We start from the raw sequence: 21,466 nt of genomic DNA, 5'->3' as shown, positions 1-21,466 counted from the left end.
GTGCTCTATTTTGTCAAAAGGTTTTCTTTTTCTGCCAAATTTATTGATATAAGCATGTTTTTAATCATATTAATTCTATCAATTATACCCCTAAAGTTAAAGCATTGAACAGTCCTTGAATCACAGGGCAGATTTTTCCTCTTGGTCTTGATGATTTAGTTGTTGTTGTTGTTAGGTTGTTTAATCTTTGCACAAGTTTTATGGAGAAAATATCTCAATATTTATTAGGGGAATTGGTCTATTACTTTATTTTTTTATTCTTCTGTGTTTTAGAACTCAGGAAAATATTTCTTTCATAGTATAAATTTGGAATTACCTTAATCCTCAACGATCGAGGATGATTTTTGGAGTAGGTATGCGCATTGTCCTTTAAAAGTATAAGTTCTATGTTTTCAGCATGTTCTAACTTCTGTCCTAGCTTATGAGCAAGAGAGACAATGTTAGTACTTTGATCTTTCCATTCTTTCACATCAATTTTAGTCGTTTGGGAATAGCACAATTTTAAATGGAAATTTTAGGCAGGTGTTGGGTATTCTTAAATATAATTTCTTGTACTTTGTTTTAAATGTGCAGTAGATGTCTTATAAGAGAAAAGAAATCCATTTATTTAACACAAACATGACAAATGGAGAGGAAATAATGTACACATATATGTCTCTACACACATACATATTATATATACACATATATGTATGTATATATACACATATTTATGTATATATGTGCATAAAGATTTTATTTTATTTTTTTAACATTCAAAGCTACTTTATTGCAAATATTTCCCTTCAATGCACGGTGCTTTAGAGGATTCACATAAACAACATTGTATAAATCATTACAATTTTAATATTCTTATCATATACAACTCAAAGTCTTAACAGCAATGATTTTAAAGCATCAATCGATTATACAATCAGATCTTATGTGACTTTTTCCCCCAACCGTCAAATATCAAGTGAGATGGCACTCGTGTACGTTTCCTGTCTGCTGAAGTAGACATCTCCAGTTTAAAAAAAAAAAAAGAAAGAAAAGGCCTACAGAAACTGCCAAGAATCCAAGAGTTCATTATAAAGCTGGTTTGGCCTTCAATTTGACATGGAGTGTTAAGTTTCATCAGACATAGAAGTAGTTAATCAGGAGGAAAAAATGATATGTAATCAGTCATCCAAAATACTAAATAGAATTCATATGATAAAGAATGGACTTTATGGGAATTATCATCACTATACCATGACAGGAAAAAATCTCAAACTCTAAAACTAGTTTAAAAAAAATCCTACACCAGAGAAAATAGAGAAACTTATATATAAATTAGGAAATAATATAGGACTATAGATTTGTCTTGCGCATAGCAAACATTCAATAAATTATGAAATGATCAAATCACTGTATGGTGTTAGCTGCCTGATGAGTTTTAGGTTTACCTTTTAGATTCTGATTGTTTTATTCTTTTACATAATTTCACTAACTCGGTTCCAAAGAAGGATATCCACAAATTTTAAGCTTTGGATGGGAATTAATGAGAACAAATGTGCCTGTCTACTTGGTCAAATAGAGTAGCTATATTTCCACTGATAACAATATGTATGTTAAATCACTTATATTCTTTTAACATAACTCTAGTTAATTATGACAGTGCAATCATCAACTTTTTACATGTTTCAGAGAAAGAGATAATAGCATCATTTGCAAAGTGTGACCTAAGATAATCTTGAGTTTCCTTAATATTACAAACATGGCTCTCATATTTCCCTGACACCTTAAATATCCTTTAATAACTAGTAGGTTTTAAGTAAATTTCATTTGAAATTTTAGGAAGCAGCAAAAATGCCTGAACTATGGATAATACAAGAAACAAAAAACATGTGCAATCTACATATGAGACAATCCTACCATTAAAAATTGTGGAATGACTGTTCACTAACAATGTACATCTCATTCTCACCCTGAGCCTTTGTTTCCCTCCTATTGCTTTCTCATCTTTAAATAAGTTTAGATTTGGAGAATAAATCATTTTGGGCTTTCAAGTAAAGGAAAGCAGATTTTATCAAATGGTACATGAAAAAAATGCATAAAGATTTTAACATTTGCTTCATGCATCATATCATTTTGTAAAGAGTTTTCTCAGTGCAAGAATTACATCTTTATTCCTCAGGCTGTATATCATGGGGTTAAACACTGGAGTCACAATAGTATAGAAAAGGGAGAAGACTTTGTCTGATGTGGCTGAATGATTGGATTTGGGTCGCAAATACACAATACTACCAGTCCCATAGAATAAACCTACAACCATGAGGTGAGAAGAGCAAGTAGAGAAGGCTTTCGATTTCCCTGAATTTGATGGCAGCCTCAGGATGGTGGTGATGATTTTGATGTAGGACGTGAGTATCAACAGAAAGGGAATCATGACAAAAAGGAGAGCAACACCATGGACAGAGAGCTCTTTCTGATATGTTTCCCCACAGGCCACCTCCAGTAATGGTGGGGCTTCACAGAAAAAATGATTGAGTTTGTTAGAACCACAGAAGTTCAGAGAGAAAATCTGATATGTGAGTCCTATCAGGACAGGTATCCCTGTGATCCAGGAGGCAATCACCAGCTGGACGCACACCTTGTGATTCATGATGAGAGGATAGTAGAGAGGCTTACAAATGGCCACATAGCGATCATAAGCCATCACAGCCAGGAGCAAGCACTCTGCTGCTCCCAGAATATAAAGGAAGCAAGTTTGTAGAGCACAAGAGAGGAGTGAAATATTTTCCTTCTGAGTCCAAAGGTCTCTGAGCATTCTAGGGAGAGTGACTGATGTGTAACAGATTCCTAAGAAGGAAAAGTTCCCAAGGAAGAAATACATCGGTGTTTGAAGAGCAGGATTAGTTTTAGTTATGACAATGAGGAGGCCATTTCCTATAAGTATACTGATATAGATGACTAGGAAAATTGCAAATAGAAGCCTTTGGAGATTGGGAAGTTCAGACAATCCCAGGAGAATGAATTCCACCACAAATGTGACATTGCTTCTTTCCATTTTGTCAATTTCTTCTGCCTGTGGAAATATTGAAATCAAAACTAGCACATAGCTTTCCTTCCCTAGGTTCAGTTTCCATCTCAGAAAAATTAAAAGGAAAAGTAGGGTGCTGACTAGATGATCTATATCACTCTTACCTTTAATAAATTTTGATTTAACCTTCTCTTCTAAAGCTAGCCTCTCACACTCTATTCTTCATGTTAACATTTTGTATTCTCTGTCAGAAGGCCAAAATCAAGGATTGAATGTTGTTAAATATTTACTATGTGTCAGGGAATTTACTAAAGTTTTATGAGCACCTTCTTTGGATATTTGCATGAAAACATGGATCTAAGAAATGCTATCCACTAAAACTTTTAAAATCACCCTACATCTCATAAACAGCATTTGCAACACCATTTTGCAGCTAACGTTTTTATTTTCAAAGATGATATTCTCCTTCGAGCAGAAGCCATAGATCTCATATAAGATATGAAATAGGAAAAATGTATATATTGTTAATTTCCTTAAGTAGTATTGGTCTTATGTTCCTTGTCTTTTTTTAGCCCTTCTATGCTTTACTGATGTTTTTCTTCCTGCCTGGAAAATTTTCCCTGATCTCTTATTATCAGAATCTACAAATTCTCTCAAGCCTTGTCTCATCTTTGCTCTTTTTTCTGCGTGTGAATTTTTGTTTGGCATTACTCTTTCTTCTGTGTGGCACTTTAGATATCAGACATTTCACCCATCCTTTAACTAGTAGTTCATGAAAATTCTACCTAAATTTGTTATGTAATTTGTTAAGTAGCATATGTATCTATCTATCTATCTATCTATCTATCTATCTATGTACATGAATGTATATATGTATATACTCATACATACAATAAATACAAAGCACACACACACAATACAATATACATGTAACTATACACACATTTACATATATAAATACTCACATTTACACATATACCACACACATGTGTATATATGAATATGTATATGTATGTGTGTGTGGGCATACACATATTATGCACATTTGCCTACTGCTCCCACAGGGATCTTTTTATACATCCTATGACTGTTCCGAAGTGTTTTGACAACAAAGGTCTTGTCTTGTATATCTCCATATATCTTGAACATAAGAAATGATTAATAAATGCATTTTTGAAGGAGTAGATCACCATTATGATATGATTTTAGGGACACTTCCTACTCCCAAACATTTCTTTTACTGGCTGATGTTTAAAATATCATATTTAAATATTCAGTCAAATGTAGTCACAAATGAATAGCATTAAATTCATCAAGCCTTTCATTCCCAATGGAATGTCTACTATACTGAGATTTTAAATTAAACATAGAAACACCTTAAAATATGTTAACCAACATGTATATACATGTACATGCACATATACATATATTTGTGTATGTGTGTTTGCACACACCTATATGTGCACACAGATACATGTATGCATTATTATGTTGGATCAATTTGAGTTTTAGCTTGAGGTGAAACATGACCCTGGTAAATTTGTTCCATGTAGGAACTCAATAAAATCATGGAGTAAGGAGAATACTAGGTTCTTGAAGGTATGGACCGGTGTAGAGGATTGTTATTTCTTAAAGTAGATCTGATAAGAAAGAACAAAACAAAATACTGTAACTTCTTTAAATTTAGTAAAGGTCTGTTCTGGATCCCAAACATGCTATTCCTCTAGCTATCTTGGTGTGTTCCGTGTGGCAGTCTAGAGTTGTCTGAAATACTTTTCATCTGTAGTCAGAAAACCTGTATTCAAGTCTCTCTTTTGATGTTTATTATCAGCTCCCTTCAACAAGTGAAAGAATTTTATTTTGCCTTGGTTTCCTCTTCTATATTATGAAAGTATTGGAGTAGCCAACTTCTCATATCCCTTTGAGCTCAGTGTTTATGATTCTCTGACTACAGAATATTTCATTATCACTTAAGATTTTAATCTGACCCACCTTCATCTCCAAACCCCCATTTCTGAACCTTAGAAAAGAGGTGGTGATACTCAGCTTTATGCTAGAAGACAGATATGATTAAATTTCATGAAGTCCTGATTATATAATGAACTGTATGTAAAGTTTATTATTATTATTGTACTTCTCATGTTCTTTCTCATATATGAAACAGAAACAATATTTTCAGTTCTGTCTGCCTTTTGTTATGAAGATTAATAGAAAAGGTGCATCTGAAACATTTTGAAAAATGTAAAAATTGGCACACTAAGGCAAAACATCATCATTCCTTTCATTATCATCTGATCATTATATGATATGATATCACAATCCTCTTAATAATCTTAATTCATTAATGTTCTGTGGACTATTGTATAGGGGAAAATGATTTTTAAAGTATTAGGATGCCATCTTATTAACTATAGGCTCACAGACCTCATCTTTGGGACAATTTGATGATACACAAGTCATACCATTGACAAATGGGTCTGGTTTCTTTTAATTGGTTTCTAGATTTTGAAATCTTTTCATTTCCACATAGCTTTGAGAGTAAGAGTATTTGGTATTCAAAATTCAATTTGTTCTTAACTTTTAACAGTTGAGAAGTTAAAACTGTTTTAAGAGTTCTTTAAGTATTCTTAATTTTTTAATGGATCAGCATATATAGAAGAAATTATGGGAAATGATCTTGTCTGTGGCAGTGCACCAATTTCAGTTATTTCATTTGTTGAAGTCCCAAGGATATTTTCATTCTGTATTTCCCATATACAGATTTCTCATCAAAGGTTAATGAATAAAAATGAGATTCTGATATATTATTGTGTCTACTAAGTTCTAATATGCTAAATATTCATTGTTGCTGTTCAGTTATTTCAGTTGTGTCTGGCTTTTCCTGATTCTTTTCAGGGCTTTCTAGGCAAAGATAGTGGAGTAGTTTGCCATTTCCTTCCTCAGCTCATTTTATAGGCGAAGAAAGGGAGACAAACAGGTTTAAGTGATTTGTCCAGGGTCAGATAGTAAGTATCTGAGGTCACATTTAAACTCAGGAAGTCTTCCTAACTCCATTAATTAAAAGAGTAATGTTCATATATCCTTGACAAAGCATTAATATTCCCAAGATATTTGAAATTGTTATAGAGAGATAATATTAAGATTTATTATTCACACATAGATGAGAAATCAAATAATATAACCAAATTGCATATACAATATACAAATTGGAAATTGTCAGTAACCATTAAAAACATTACTAATAAGAGAAATGAAAACAAGAATTCTGTTTTTTCCACAAATTACAAAGTAGCTAATATGATAAAAATGATAAAATAAAATAATTATATATACATTATATATATATACTATTACTCTTTATATAATATAGATTATAAAATAATATTATATGTATATAAATTATCCTGTAATATATATGTAATATGACAGATCTCTAATATAATATAAAATAAAAATACAAAATAATATGATAAAGATAATAAAAATAATCAAGTTTTGAGCTTCTTTGGGAATATAAACACACTGCTAACATGCTACTGGAGCTCTTAAAATTCAAATAGTCTGAGAATATTTGGGATTATGCAAGAAATGTCAATGAATTATTTACAATCTTTGGCTCAGCAATCCCACTAATTTGGCTTTAAGAAAGTCAGTGACAGAAAGGTATTACATAAAGAAAATACTAATAGTCCTTTTTGTGAAAGAAGAAAAAAATGCTGGATAAAAGAGTCTAGACTTCAATCCAGCAATGTTTTTTTCACAGGGATGTAACAAAATGCTGTATACAATGGAAAATGAATGTGAGGACTTAAATAAATAGGGAAAAACAAGTTTTAAATGACTTCAGAGGAAAGAAATACAAGTAGCATAAAAGCACCCACAAAGTCTACACTAATGTGAATGAAAAGAAAACTAAGACACAGCTGAGTTCAGATAAATTTCAATAATGGATTTACTCCTGGAAAAGATGCTGAAACATATTTCCTTCCTCATAGCATTGCAGGTCAGAAGAGCTATGGTTGCAGATAGTTAAAGAAGTTATCAATTGTACATGTATACCCTATATCAGATTGCTAATCACTGGATTTCAAAATTAGAAAAAAAAAGAATGATAAATACTGTCTTCACATGTAATTTGGAAAAATAAAATATTTTAAAATAAATAAAGTAAAACAAAAAGTTAGTCAATACTGTTTCTTTAATGTGTTGTTTTCCTTAACTGTTTATTTTTTTTTTGTTAAAAGGGATATGGGAGTGGTAATATACTTGGTAATAACAATGACATGATGAAAAACAGGCATCAAAAATTAAAAAAAAGTAGAAAACAAATAAGCAGCTACAGCCAAAGCATTGTGATTTTATTTGGCTGAGGAAAGAATGATCTTTTTATTTTTGCTTCGCTTTTATTTTATTTTTTTGTCTTGATACATAGATAGATCAGTGTTTATTGTGGGGTGAAAATTCGTTCTTTGGGCATTTTGCCTCTAAAATTTGTGAGTCCTGAGAAGTTTTATGTACTTTAGAGCTTTCAAGAAGCTTCTAGATGAGAGAGTCTACAAAATCCTTTATACTCAGAGAAGTTGGAGGTGAGCAAACAAAAGATTTCACACTTACCTTTCTTAGATGAGATTAAATCCTATCCAGGGGAATTCTTTAATCAATTTATTGGAAATAATATAAAAATATAATAACTAGCATAAATAAGGTCCTTTAATGTTTGGGAAGCTCTTCATATATATTATCACATCTTATCCTCACACCAGCACTCTAATATAGGTATTACAGGTTTTTCCTTTGACCTATTAGGAGACTGGGACTCAAACAATCTTAATAACGTGCCCAAAATTCCACAGTGGGTAAGTGTCAGAAGAAGGTTTGAATGCAGGACTCTCATGACTCTTTCCACTAAGGTATTCTTTTTCTTGCTTAAGCATTAACATATACTTCCATATACTACCGTATACTACCCAAATTTGAAAGACAAACTGGACTCTTTCTAAAAATGACCATTGTGATCAAATCACCACACTGTTTAAGTAGAAGTGATTCCTGACCTTTGGTGCTCTTTGGGGACAGTTCTCCCATGATTCTCATCAAATTTTAATGAGAGAAATCTTCTGGCTCAAAGTCCAGTCTTCTAAACATCTCCTAATGAGGCAGTGTTATGTAGTGGAAAAATCTGTGAATTTGAGCCATGGGGACATATTACAACCCTGGCTTTTTGATTCCTAAATGTCTTCTTATTAAAAGATCACAACTAACTGGATGAATGATGATGTTTTGAATTCTTTGAATCATAGTATTATTGTGAAAAAAATCAGATATCAAATGGTAGGATGTTTTAACTAATATTATAAAATTGATGTTTCTCAAAGTTTCTATTCAATTATTTGGAAATAAATTGGTCCCTTCTTTGTAGCTTAGAACAAACACAGTCTTCTCTTTAGCATCCACCTGTAAAAGAAAGCATTTGGTGTTTTCCCATGTAGCCCTCATTGCTTAGATCTTGGAAAGGCATACCGTATCCCCATAGTGCATTGGGGCACAGAGTATTATGCCAAGGCATGCTGGATTATCCATCTTAAACATTGGTTTGAATCCCAATTCTACTACTTTTTATTGTATAGCCTTGAGTAAGTTATTTTCCAGTGTCTCACCTAGGTTGATTCTATCTGAGTGGAGCACATTTGAGTAGATGTTTCTCATACTTGTCCACTCTGAAAAGAGGACTTGGATGTCCACAGAACCACCAACCATAATAATTTGGGACACTAATGCCATGTTGTTGAAGTGATGAATTGATCCAACCATTCTGGAGAGCAATTTGGAAATGTCTCTAAATGGCAACCAAACTATTCATATCCTTAGATCCAGCAAAGCCACAATTAGGCCTGCATCATAGATCTTAAAAAAAGTGAAAAGTACATACATGTGCAAAAATATTTATAGCATCCCCTTTCATGGTGACAAAATACTTGAAATTGAGGGGATGACCATCCATTGGGGAATGTATGAACAAGATGTGGTATGTGGATGTAATGGAAATACTATTGTATGTTTAAAAAATCATTAGCAGGCAGATTTCAGAAAAACCTGGAAAAATCAAATCATATTTCCCCCCCACACACACTTTATTCTTTTACATGTTGATGTTCCATTTTTCCATTTGATCTGTTTCTTCTTTCACAGCTATGACTAATAGGGAAATATGTTTTACCTGATAGGACATATATCAGCTATATCATTTTCAGAAGAGTGGAGGAGAGGAAAAAGGGAGAAAAATTTAGAACTCAACATCTTATAAAATAGAATGCTAAAATTATCTCAACATAATTGGTGAAAAGTACTATTAAAATATTAAAAAGGAAATCACTAATAAATAAATTCAATTTAAAATATCTCTAAAACTTTCCTGTCATATAAACCAAACAGACCAGGAGCTGGGCAGAACAGCCCCTAGTGCCCTGAATCAGTGAGCTATGGCAGGTACCAGACTTCTCAACCCACAAACTCCAAAGACAGCAGAGAATGTTAGTGGGAAAAGCTTCAGGGAACAGAGTGAGAGGAGTTCCCAGTTCAACCACTACCGGGAAGCAGGGGTGGTGCAGCTACAGAACTACAGCTGCAGTTGCTTGCTACCTCAAACCCACCTGGTGGGAGGAATTAAGTGGTGGATCTGAGCAGGAGTGCAGAGCCTGCTTAAGATCTGAGTCCAGTCCATGTTAGCCTTTCTAGGGGGAGGAGGATAGATGGTCTGGCAGAGTCTGCAGTGTGGAAATAGCGCTGAAAAAAACAGCACATCCCATGAAGCTTGGGAGAAAGTACTCTTTATTCTACAAGCAGCCATACCCCCATGAAAAACTCGAGGGTAAAATAGTTGGCTGGAAACATGGCCAAGCAGTGAAAACAGACTCAGATTCAGACTCAGACATTGCAATCTTTCTTTGGTGACAAAGAACACCAAAATGTACAGCCAGAAGAAGTCAAAAAAGTCAAAGAGATTACATCGAAAGCCTCCAAGAAAAACATGAACTGATCTCAGGCTATGGAAGAGCTCAAAAAGGATTTGGAAAAGCAAGTTAGAGAAGTAGAGGAAAAAATGGGAAGAGAAATGAGAATGATGCAAGAAAACCATGAAAAACAAGTCAATAACTTGCTAAAGGAGACCCAAAAAAATACTGAAGAAAACACCACCTTAAAAATAGACTAACTCAAATAGCAAAAGAGGTCCAAAAACCAATGAGGAGAAGAATGCCTTGAAAGGCAGAATTAGCCAAATGGAATAAGAGGTCCAAAAGACCACTGAAGAAAATACTACCCCAATGATTTCATTGGAAGAAGTGGAAGCCAGTGATTTTTTTAGAAATCAAGACATTATAAAACAGAACCAAAGGAATGAAAAAAATGGAAGACGATGTGAAATATCTCATTGGAAAAATCACTGATGTGGAGAATTGATACAGGAGCGATAATTTAAAAATTAATGGTCTACCTGAAAGCCATGATCAAAAAAAGAGCCTAGATATCACCTTTCAAGAAATTATCAAGGAGAACTGCCTTGATATTCTAGAGCAAGAGGGCAAAATAGAAATTGAAAGAATCCATCGATTGCCTCCTGAAAAAGATCCCAAAAAGAAAACTCCTAGGAATATTGTCACCAAATTCCAGAGCTCCCAGATCAAGGAGAAAATACTGCAAGCAGCCAGAAAGAAACAATTTGAGTATTGTGGAAACACAATCAGAATAATACAAGATCTAGCAGCTTCTACATTAAGGGATCAAAGCAATTGGAATACGATATACTTGAGGTCAATGGAGCTAGGATTAAAACCAAGAATCACATACCCAGTCAAACAGAGTATCATGCTCCAAGGGAAATATGGAATTTCAATAAAATAGTGGACTTTCAAGCTTTCTCAGTGAAAATACCAGATCTGAATAGAAAATATATCTATATCTATATCTATATCTATATCTATATCTATCTATCTATCTAAATATATATATATATATATATATATATATATATATATATATATATATATATATATATATATATATAAATACGTACATACATACACACACACATATAGACAGAGGGCACAGGGTGAGTTGGATATGAAGGGATGACATCCAAAAAGATAAAATCAAATTAAAGGATGAGAGAGGGATATATTGAGAGAGGGAGAAAAGGAGAGATAGAATGGAGTAAAGTACCTCGCACAAAAGTGGCAAGAAAAGGCAGTTCTATTGGGAGAAAAGATGGGGCAGGTCTGGGGGAATGAGTGAATCTTGTTCTCATTGGATTTGACATGAGAAGGGAATAACATACACACTCAGTTGGGTATCTTACCTTACAGGAAAGAAGGAGAAAGGATATCAAAAAGGGGGCATGATAGAAGGGGGGGCAGACAGGGGGAAGACGTTATCAAAAACAAACTTTTGAAAAGCGACAAGGTTAAGGGAGAAAATTGAAAAAAAGGGAATGGGTTGGGAAGGAGGAAAATATATTTAGTCTTCCACAACATGAGTACTGTGGAAGGGTTTTCATAATGATACATGTGTGGCCTATGTGGAATTGCTTGCTTTCTTAGGGAGGTGGGTAGGGAGGGAAGAGGGGAGAGAATTTGGAACTCAAAGTTTTAAAAGAAGATGTTCAAAAAAAGGTTTTTGCATGCAACTAGGAAATAAGATGTACAGGCAATGGGGCACAAGCATGTATCTTGCCCTACAAGAAAATAAGGGAAAAGTTAAAGGGGGTGGGAGTGCGGTGAGAGAAGAGAAGGCTGACTGGGGAATGGAGCAATCAGAATATATGCCATCCTGGAGTGGGGGAAGGTAGAAATGGGGAGAAAATTCATAATTCAAACTCTCGTGAAAATTAATCTTGAAAATTAAAACATCGAATAAATAAATAAATTAATTAACAAACAAACAAACAAATAAATAAATAAATGATGGGAAAAAATAAAATAAAATAAAATGTTTGCCTCAAGAAAAGAAAATCATGGAAAACAAGTCAACAATTTGCTAAAGGAAACCCAAAATATACTGAAGAAAATAGCACCTTTAAAATAGACTGACCCCAAAGGCAAAAGAGCTCCACAAACCAATGAGGAAAATAATGCCTTGAAAGGCAAAAATTAGCAAATGGAAAAGGAGGTCCAAAAGACCACTGAAGAAAATACCACCATAAAATTAGATTGGGGCAAGTGGAAGCTAGTGACTTTATGAGAAATCAAAAATTGTAAAACAGAACCAAAGGAATGAAAAAATTGAAGTCAATGTGAATTATCTCATTTGCAAAACCACTGAGCTGGAGAATGGATCTTGGAGAGATAATTTAAAAATTATTGGACTACCTGAAAACTATGATCAAAAAAAGAGCTTAGACATCTTCATTCAAGAAACTATCGAGAAAAACTGCCCTGATATTCTAGAACCAGAGTACCCTCTGAAATTGAAAGAATCCACTGATCACCTCTTGAAAACAATCCCAAAAAGGAAACTCCTAGAAATATTGTCACCAAATTACACGGGTCAGTGGTCAAGGAGAAAATACTGCAAACAGCCAGAAAGAAACAATTTGAATATTGTGTAAACAGAATTAGGAAAACACAAGAACCAGAAGCTTCTACATTAAGGGATCAAAGGGCTAGGAATATGATATTGCAGAGGTTAAAGGAGATAGGATTATAAACCAAGAATCACCTACCCAGCAAAACTGAGTATAATGCTCCAAGGCAAAATATGTATTTTCAATAAAATAGAGTACTTTCAAGCTTTCTCAGTGAAAAGACCATAGCTGAAAAGTTTTTGAGTTTTATACTGGAAGGTTAAGATGAGTTACTTACTGACTAATAGGAGACTTTAATTTGTGGTGTTACTATTAGTTAAAAAGCCAATAAACGAAGCTTCAAGAAAGAGCCAAAGAAGAAACAAGAGGGTACGTTGAGTACTGAATTTGTAAGAAGGGTTCCAGCTGAGACTATTGACTCTTTAGCAATTTTACAGGAAAATGGATTATTTGTTACTTTGCTGATTTGCAGGAGAAAGTTTGGAATAGCTCCTGGAAGGCCAGTTAATCTTGATGTTGTGTGAAGAGATATCTGGAATACTATTCTCTCTCTCTCTTTTTTTTGGGGGGGGTGGCATCCACAGTGTGTTCTTAAAGTCTGGACACAGGCAAAAATGCATATTTTCAAGAAATGACATGAAAGAAATTTTCAACAACATTTGATTTAATTGGAATATTAACAAATAACATCTTCAATATGATTCCCATCATTTGTAATGCAGAAGTTGATGTGCTTTGCAATATTCATGTGAACTTGATGCAATAACTCCACATTTGCCATAAAATGCCTATGTGTCCAGACTTTAGGAATACCTGTAGAGCTGAGAGGGCAATCAGGAAGGCCTGTTTTGTTGGAGAAATACATATGAAAGGAAAAAGAAACCTGAGACAAACAGAATCCCTCACTACTTTCTGATTGTAGGATCTTGGCAGTTTTCTGGTTTAAATGAATAACATATACTTTTTTTAAAATTTAATCTATTGGGGTTAAGTGACTTGCCCAGGTTCACAGAGCTATAAGAGTCTGAGGCTGATTTTGAACTCAAGTCCTCTTGACTTCAGGACTGATGTTTTATCTCCTGTGCCACCTAATTGCCCCTTAAAATGTACTTTAAACAGAATATTTTACTAATAATCAGATGCAGCCTTGGAAAACATTATTTTTCATTGTACCTTTAATGTATTTTTTTAGGGGGTAAACATTTTCCTAATTTCACATGTTTGTTTAGCAATCTTGTGTTATTTTTGCTGTTTTCTGGAATTTTGCAAATTTTTTTCTTTGTCATTGAAATTCTGAAATGAAAGCATTGCAATGTCTAGGACAGGGGTGAGGAGCCTGCGGCATGGAGGCCACATGGAGCTCTCTAGGTCCTTAAGTGAGGCCTTTTCACTGAATCCAAACTTCACTGAACAGATTTGACAAAGGGATGAACTTGAGGGCTTTTAATATCTAGTGCTTTTCTTCAAGCTACTGTCAGGATCACTTTTTGAGAGAAAAGGCAATATTACATTTGGTATTAACTTTAAAATTAATTTTCCTTCACAAGTTATTAGTACTTTACTGTTTGTATTCAAATGAGGGGGATACTTTCCTTGTATTACCTTACTTATTTAAATTCTTAAATTTTCTGTCTTTTGGGGAGAAATTTCTGAACCTCAAGTTTAGGTTATTTTAATGGTCTGTCACAATGGCTTTTATAGAATTTATGAATTCTTTAAAAGTTATATTTTGCTTCCTAGCAGAAATTTTTTCTTCCCCTTCTATATTTTAGGTGTGTAAATCTAAAGATTGCCCATCATAAGTACTTCAGTTGTTTGTAATTCCTTCTTTTCTGCTCCAAGACCTTTGATTTCTGACTTAATTTTTATCTTAACATTTTCTCATGAACCAGTCTGCATTAAAATTCTCTTTTGTATTGGTAGATTATGGTTTGTTTTTCTTGACAGTACAATTACTAAATGCTTTGTAATCTTAAATGTAATGTAATCATTTATTTCACCCCCTGAGGTTTCATAATTTCAGTCTTCAATTATCTGAGAGGCAAGTTTGCTCTACCAGACATTTTTTTTCCCCATGAAAAGAATGGTTTCTACATTTCCTTCTCTCTCCTTGACTCACTCATTCCAACACTAGCCTTCACTTTTAGGTTACTTTTTTCCCTTCCTGAAGTTAGTATTTTCAGTTTTCTCTCTTCGGGGTATGGAGGAGAGACAATACAGTGCTAACCACTCGCAAAGTCATGTAGTATTTAGTGGTTTCATGTGATAAAATTTCAGCAACATATGTGAAGTTAAATTTACTTTCTGGCTTTAAACTACAACTTATTCATATTTATTGCCTAGGGAGCAGACACTTTCATATCTCTTTTTAGTCTATGGATTTTGCTATTTTTCTCTTGTGCAGATTATTCTGAATTGACATTCTGAGTGTGGTAACTGCTATTCTTCTTGCTTTGTTGCTTATATTACCTAAATCTCCTTTCTTCCTTCCTTCCTTCCTTCCTTCCTTCCTTCCTTCCTTCCTTCCTTCCTTCCTTCCTTCCTTCCTTCCTCTACATTTAGATCAATATTGATATCAATCTATTGATATCTATAGATCTATCTATCTAAAGGAAAGATAGTTAATTTTCCATAGGTCTCTTATAAATACAATATTTTTTTTAATGGAAAGAGAAAAACATATGCTTGTATATATACACACACAAATACATGCATATGCATGTGTGTATGCATACATATATGCACATATGCATGCATATATGTATCATGTATGTATAAATGTAAATATGTGTGAATCTATATTTATATAATTAGCTCTATCCAGATGTGTAACAGGCAACCTTGCAAAGTATCACATTATGTACTCTACCCCAATCCTTAACTGGATATATTTCAGTAACCATTTACCTCTAAGCAACTGTAGAGGAATTCTTTTGAAGATTCATATTGGAATAAATAGAATATGAATTACCTTACAAAAGTGATTCTGGGAATTTACATTTTCAAATAAAAAAGCCTATCTTATGAAAAAATAGCATGCTATTATTCTTTCCTGATAGTTTTATAAGATGATGTTTGTTTATTTTTGTTTGTTTTTGTTTTGTCATTTCAGTTGTCCTTGACATTTTGTGACCTCAGTTGAGGTTTTCTTGGCAAAGAAACTAGAGTGGTTTGTCATTTCTTTTTCCAGCTCATTTTACAAATGAGGAAACTGAGGCACCCATGGTAAGGTGACTTGCCCAGTGTCGTAAAGCTAGTGGATATCTGAGTCCAGATTTGACCTCAAGTAGTCTTTCATTAGATATAAAGTCTTCCATTAGACATAGAAATTGAAACATTTTTCCAATTAAATCTGAATATGACTTAGTGGCAAGATTCTCTACAGTCTTATTCTCCTCATTTCTTTTTGTTTTCTTGCTATAGTTTAACGATTTGCATAAGTTTAATAAACATTGACACATAAAAAACAGATACACTGGCAGTTGAGATCATGGTATTAACCCGTTCACTATTCACCAGAAGTAAAGTTGCAAATCCTCTGGACTGGTGTAAAATATTACCCAAATTAGGTCCCAGATCCATTGTACCTTTAGTCTTTGAGCAATTACTGTGGCCAAAGTGACTAAAATAAATTATTAAAGGAAAAATAATGGAGCTGAAAAATGACATAATTTTAGTAGTGTGGAAACAGAGCTGTTTTAAGTTAAGACAAAGTGATTTGCTTTAAAAAAGCATAATTAATCAAATGAAACCATGGAAACAGAATATGAGATTTTTGTTTCAAATATATTAACACATCAAACAAAATAATATTTCTGTTTCTGAATCTATATTTAACTCTGCCTCTTTCATGTTATTTCTCACTTTCTATCTCTACCTCCATTTCGATGACTTTCCATCTCTTTGCAATATGAATGCTATGGTTAAAATGAAAATGATCATATGATCAGTGGAATAAAGAGAAAGACAGAGTTCACTCATAAAAAGAATTTACTCATTATTTCATGATCTGGGAGACTTAGGCAATAGTTTTCTCATTGCAGCAATGACATCCTTATTTCTCAGGCCATATATCAAGGGGTTAAACATTGGGGTCACAGTGGTGTACAAAAGAGCAAATACTTTGTCTGATATTCCTGATTGACTGGACTCAGGACTAAAGTACACAATACAAGCAGACCCATAGAATAAGCCCACAACAATTATGTGAGATGAACAAGTGGAGAAGGCTTTGTTTCTCCCTGAGGTTGAAGGCAGTTTCAGGACAGTAGTTATGATTTTGACATAGGATGTGAGTATCAATAGAAAAGGACTTAGAATGAATATCAGAGTAACTATGTAGGTAGAGACTAGTATCTGATAGGGATCCCCACAGACCAATTTGAATAAAGGTTGGCAATCACAGAAAATGTGATTGATTTTGTTAGGACCACAAAAGTTCAGAGAGAAAATCTGGTATGTCTGCTCTATCAGTACTGGGACCCCAGTCATCCAGGAAGCCACAACCAGTTGCATGCATACTTTGTGGTTCATGATGAAAGGATAGTGGAGAGGCTTGCATATGGCTACATAACGGTCATAAGCCATCACAGTCAGGAGAAAGCACTCCGCCACCCCCAGAATATAAAGGAAGCAAGCTTGTACAGCACATTCTACAAGTGAAAAGGAAAAAATACATGGGAGTTTGGAGAGTTGGATCAGTCTTGGTTATGAAAATGAGGAGACCATTTCCTATCAGAATATTTAGGTAGATGACTAAGAAAATCCCAAAGAGATACCCTTGGAGATTGGGAAGGTCAGAAAATCCCAGGAGAATAAATTCCATCACATGTGTGAGATTGTCCTCTGCCATTGGGTCTTTCTTCTGCCTATGGAAATGATGAAGTCAGAAGGAAGCCATCACTTTTCTTTTCTTGTCCTCACTTTCCCTCAACAAAACAGTTAAAGTTGGATTGAAGGATCTGTCAAAACCTTCTTAGATTTAATTTTATGTTTACAGCACCAATGGCAAACTTCTACGTTATGTTACTTCAATTTCTGTCTCAATTCTAACATTCTACATTCTTGGGAAGTAGCTCAAAATCAATCAATAAATGATTAAGCACTCATTCTCACCAAGCACTCTGCTAAAGTTCTGTAGCTACCATTCTTTGATAAAATTATCCTTATTAAAAGGAACATCATTCCACACCATATTTAACAGTTCTGTTTTATAATATATTTCCTTGACAGTAAGAGCCATCATCTTCATAGAAGATATGGAAGAGAAAAAAAAGGAAATACTATACATTTTCACAAACCGTACAATCTCTATTGCTTGTATTTTTCAGAAATCCTATTTTTGCTGATGACATTTTTTTCATGCCTGGAAATTTTTCTCTGATTTTCTCTGCTTATTATAATTCTGCCATTCTTTCAAAGTTTATCTTATTTCTCTCCATTCCACTGTATAGGCTTCTCCTTCCATCCCCAGCCAAAATATTTTTCCCCTTTCTTGAATTATTGTATCATAGCATCTGCACCAGATTTCCATGGTTGTCTGGTTTGTCCTTTGTTCTCAAAGAGGATCATCACATTAGGCAGATGATGACATGACTTGCAATTGACTTCGATTTGATTGAAGGAGGACTGTGCAAAGTCACCAGCCTCACTTTCTCCTCCAGAGCCATCTGGATGTAGTGTCCTGGTAATGATTAAGATGACTGCAAAAGCCTCAGGATGCAGTGGGAGACCTTGCTCCTGTTAAGCTAAGGTCTTGTTTATCAGTTAGCAAATGCATGCTGCTTAAGCTCAATGGTCTTTTCCATATGTCTATCATATGTACTGGGTACTGGGTTCTGAGAACCTTAAGGGCAACAGGCATGCCATATATAATTTTATCTACCTTGAACTGAATCCTGCACAAAGTGATGTATTCAATAAATGTATGTGGATTAGATTGGCTTTATGATATGATTTGAGGACTGATATATGCAGACTGATGCATAAAATTCCAAATTTAGAGAATTGATCAATTGTAATAACACTTTTTCCCATTTTAATGCCTTTTCATTCAGCAGGCCATTTTCTCTTTTTGGCACTTTACTGTATCATCTTGATCAGATCATTTCCAAAGTCGTATACCTGAAAAATATTCACTAGAAGAATAAGACAAGGAGAGAGGTAATTTATAATAGTTCAAAGATTTAAACTTGAGGATGAACTGGGATGTACCTCAGGCAGAACTGGTCTATATGAGAAGTGGATGAAATCAGACAGTAGGAGGGGAATTTTTGGTTCTTGAATGATGGCAGGTACCAAGATGACTGATGCTGTTGCGTGAACCAAAACAATCTTATCTTCTCTTTTTAAAAGAATGTTCTTTATTGATAAATTATTGATAAATAGAAGTATGCATAGAATAATTTTACATATATATAATATACATGTATCCATCATGAGACACATATAGGGATATATATGTATATCTATCTGTACACACATACAAGTATACACAAATAAAAATATACACATACGCATATACATACATGTACACATACACAAATATATGTATATATCATATATTTATATATCTATTTGTGTCTAATGGTAGCCATCTATAGAGTAGGGAGGGGGTGATAAAAAAAGAGAAAGCATTATATCATGCCTTTGTTGTATTTTTGGAGGGAATAGCAAACTGTACATGGTAGATTGCAGTTTCATGTGCAATCATGTTTTTGTTTTATGTGATGTGTTCGGAAAATTCTTGTTTTATTCTGTGAATTTAAAATATAAAGAAAAATTTAAAAAAATGTTCTTGAATCTACCAGACTGTCCTTCTAGCCATCTTGGCCCTAGATGCCGAAGATGGATTCAAATTCTGCCACTGAACATTGTTCTGAATACTTCCATTAAGTAGCCATTTACTTTCTCTGTGTCTCATTTGCTTCATCTCTAATTTGAGGTGACACTGAGATTCCTTCCACATTTAGATCTGATCCTCAACCACAAAATATGTCAATGACATTCTTGCCTTTGTGTATTTAATCTCCACCTCTTCCTCAAATCCCCTCTTTCTTTACCAATGTATGAGGATGCAGTACACAGTTATGTGTTGAAAGGAATTAATTGGACTTGAATTCTCCTTTTGCCTTTATCGGTAACAATTGTCCAACTTAAGTTCAGTCACTTAATGTTTCTCTGCAGTTTGGTGGTGTGGTAGATAGAACATTGAGTCTGGAGTCAAGAAGGCATGAGTTCAAACCTGGCCACAGATCTTATTAGTTCTGCCACCCTGGGCAAGTCACACAAGCTCTGTCAGCCTCATTTTCCTCAGTCGAAAATGACAATAGACCAGGATTGTTGTGAGGATCAAATAAGATAATATTTAGAGTGTTACATGGAACATAGTAAATGTTTAATAAATATTACTTTACTTGGCAAATAGTCAATGCTTAATAAGTTTTTCTTCCTTCCATCCCCTTCAATGATCAGTAAATCTGTGCTTCTGGAGAATACTGCTGCTATAATTTCTGGTAGAGATGACCTGATTCTGAATTTCCTTAAAAATATCTCTGTTCTTATAAATAAATTCCCATGAAGATATTTTTTGAAATATCAGTGGTGGAGTCCATTTCCATGTTACACATTTTTGTCTATTTTTTTGCTTTTTCTAATTATTGGTGGTGGTTGTTGGTGTTGTGTTTATTTTGTTGTTATGACTACTGCTGTTATTTTTATAATCCTCATCCCAAACATTCATTTATTTGAAGGTCTTACTCAACTTTCAATGCTTCTAAGGTATGGTGATCTCTTCTATTGAGTCTTTTTTCAATGGTGTCTGACTCTGCACAACTCCATTTGGGGTTTTCTTGGCAAAAATACTTAAGTGCTTTGCCCTTTTCTTCTCCAGATTATTTAAAAGATGGGAAACTAAGTCAAAGAACCTTAAGTGACTTCCCCAAGGTTACATAGCTAGTAAGTGTGTGAGGCCAGATTTGAACTCATGAATAGGAGGTTCCTGACTCCAGTTGCTGCTGTCTATCCACTTACTTCCACCTAGCTGGCCCTAGCAGCCTGCTGTATTTATTCTTAAATATTTGGCATTGTCATTTAAATATTCTTTTTACTGACCCAGTTTTTCACTAATATTTTCACTTTTTTTAAAGACAAAGGGGAGTAATATTTAATTTTCATCCTCTATAGTTGGTATTCCTTTTTGCATTTTTAAATATATCTATAGATAACTGTATTTTAATATAATTAGTTTCCTTTATAATATTACATATTTAAAAACCTTATTGTCATGCTGCCAAAGGACTCCATGGTACACATACACAAAAAGTCTAATAATTCCTCCAGAACAGCAAAGTGTCTATTTAGGGAAGGAAACATACTGTACTGGAGACAATGCTTACTTAGCAGGGAATAAGGGAATCAAATTCTAAAGTGACCATGGAACAATATAATCATTTATAAGCAAATTTACCCTTAAACATGTATTACATTTGCCCTGAAACTATGGCTATAATACCTCTAAACAGGTCTAGCTAGGGGCTACTGTCACTTTAAGATATAATAAGAGACTACTATCAGGGAGCAGATGATTACGAGATTGTTTCAATGGAGGTAATTGAATCTATATTTAATTTTTTCATAGCACCCAAGTACTTATTAACCATCAGAAAAGAGATAGCCACCAGATTCCCTGCACAAATAGAAGAAAACATAGACATATCCACATACATATGATGCATTAATATATGAATGAATATTTAAATAAAAAGTAAATAAACTGGTGAAGATTTTTGTGTCAGGAAAACTGATGACTAGGCTATGGGAGTGTCGTTTGATGGGATTCCCATACATATGTGTCTATATTAGTGGACAGCTGTAAAATATGTATAACT

General features: G+C 33.9%; 1 protein-coding gene and 1 pseudogene across 1 annotated transcript; both read right to left on the bottom strand.

Moving 5' to 3' along the window:
- Positions 1-2,104: 2,104 nt before the first annotated feature.
- On the bottom strand, positions 2,105-3,037 carry LOC118853994 (olfactory receptor 10AG1-like). Its single transcript, XM_036764285.1, has one exon. It carries the CDS (start codon positions 3,026-3,028, stop codon positions 2,105-2,107), a length of 924 nt encoding a protein of 307 aa, XP_036620180.1. The 5' UTR covers positions 3,029-3,037.
- Positions 3,038-16,580: 13,543 nt separating this feature from the next.
- Positions 16,581-17,430, bottom strand: LOC118855061 (annotated as a pseudogene).
- Between the last annotated feature and the right edge of the window lie 4,036 nt (positions 17,431-21,466).

This window comes from Trichosurus vulpecula, chromosome 6, assembly GCF_011100635.1.
Source record: "Trichosurus vulpecula isolate mTriVul1 chromosome 6, mTriVul1.pri, whole genome shotgun sequence".
NCBI classification, from domain to species: Eukaryota; Metazoa; Chordata; class Mammalia; order Diprotodontia; family Phalangeridae; genus Trichosurus; species Trichosurus vulpecula.
Note: the sequence above shows the minus strand (reverse complement) of the source record. Positions and strands in the feature narration are given on the sequence as shown.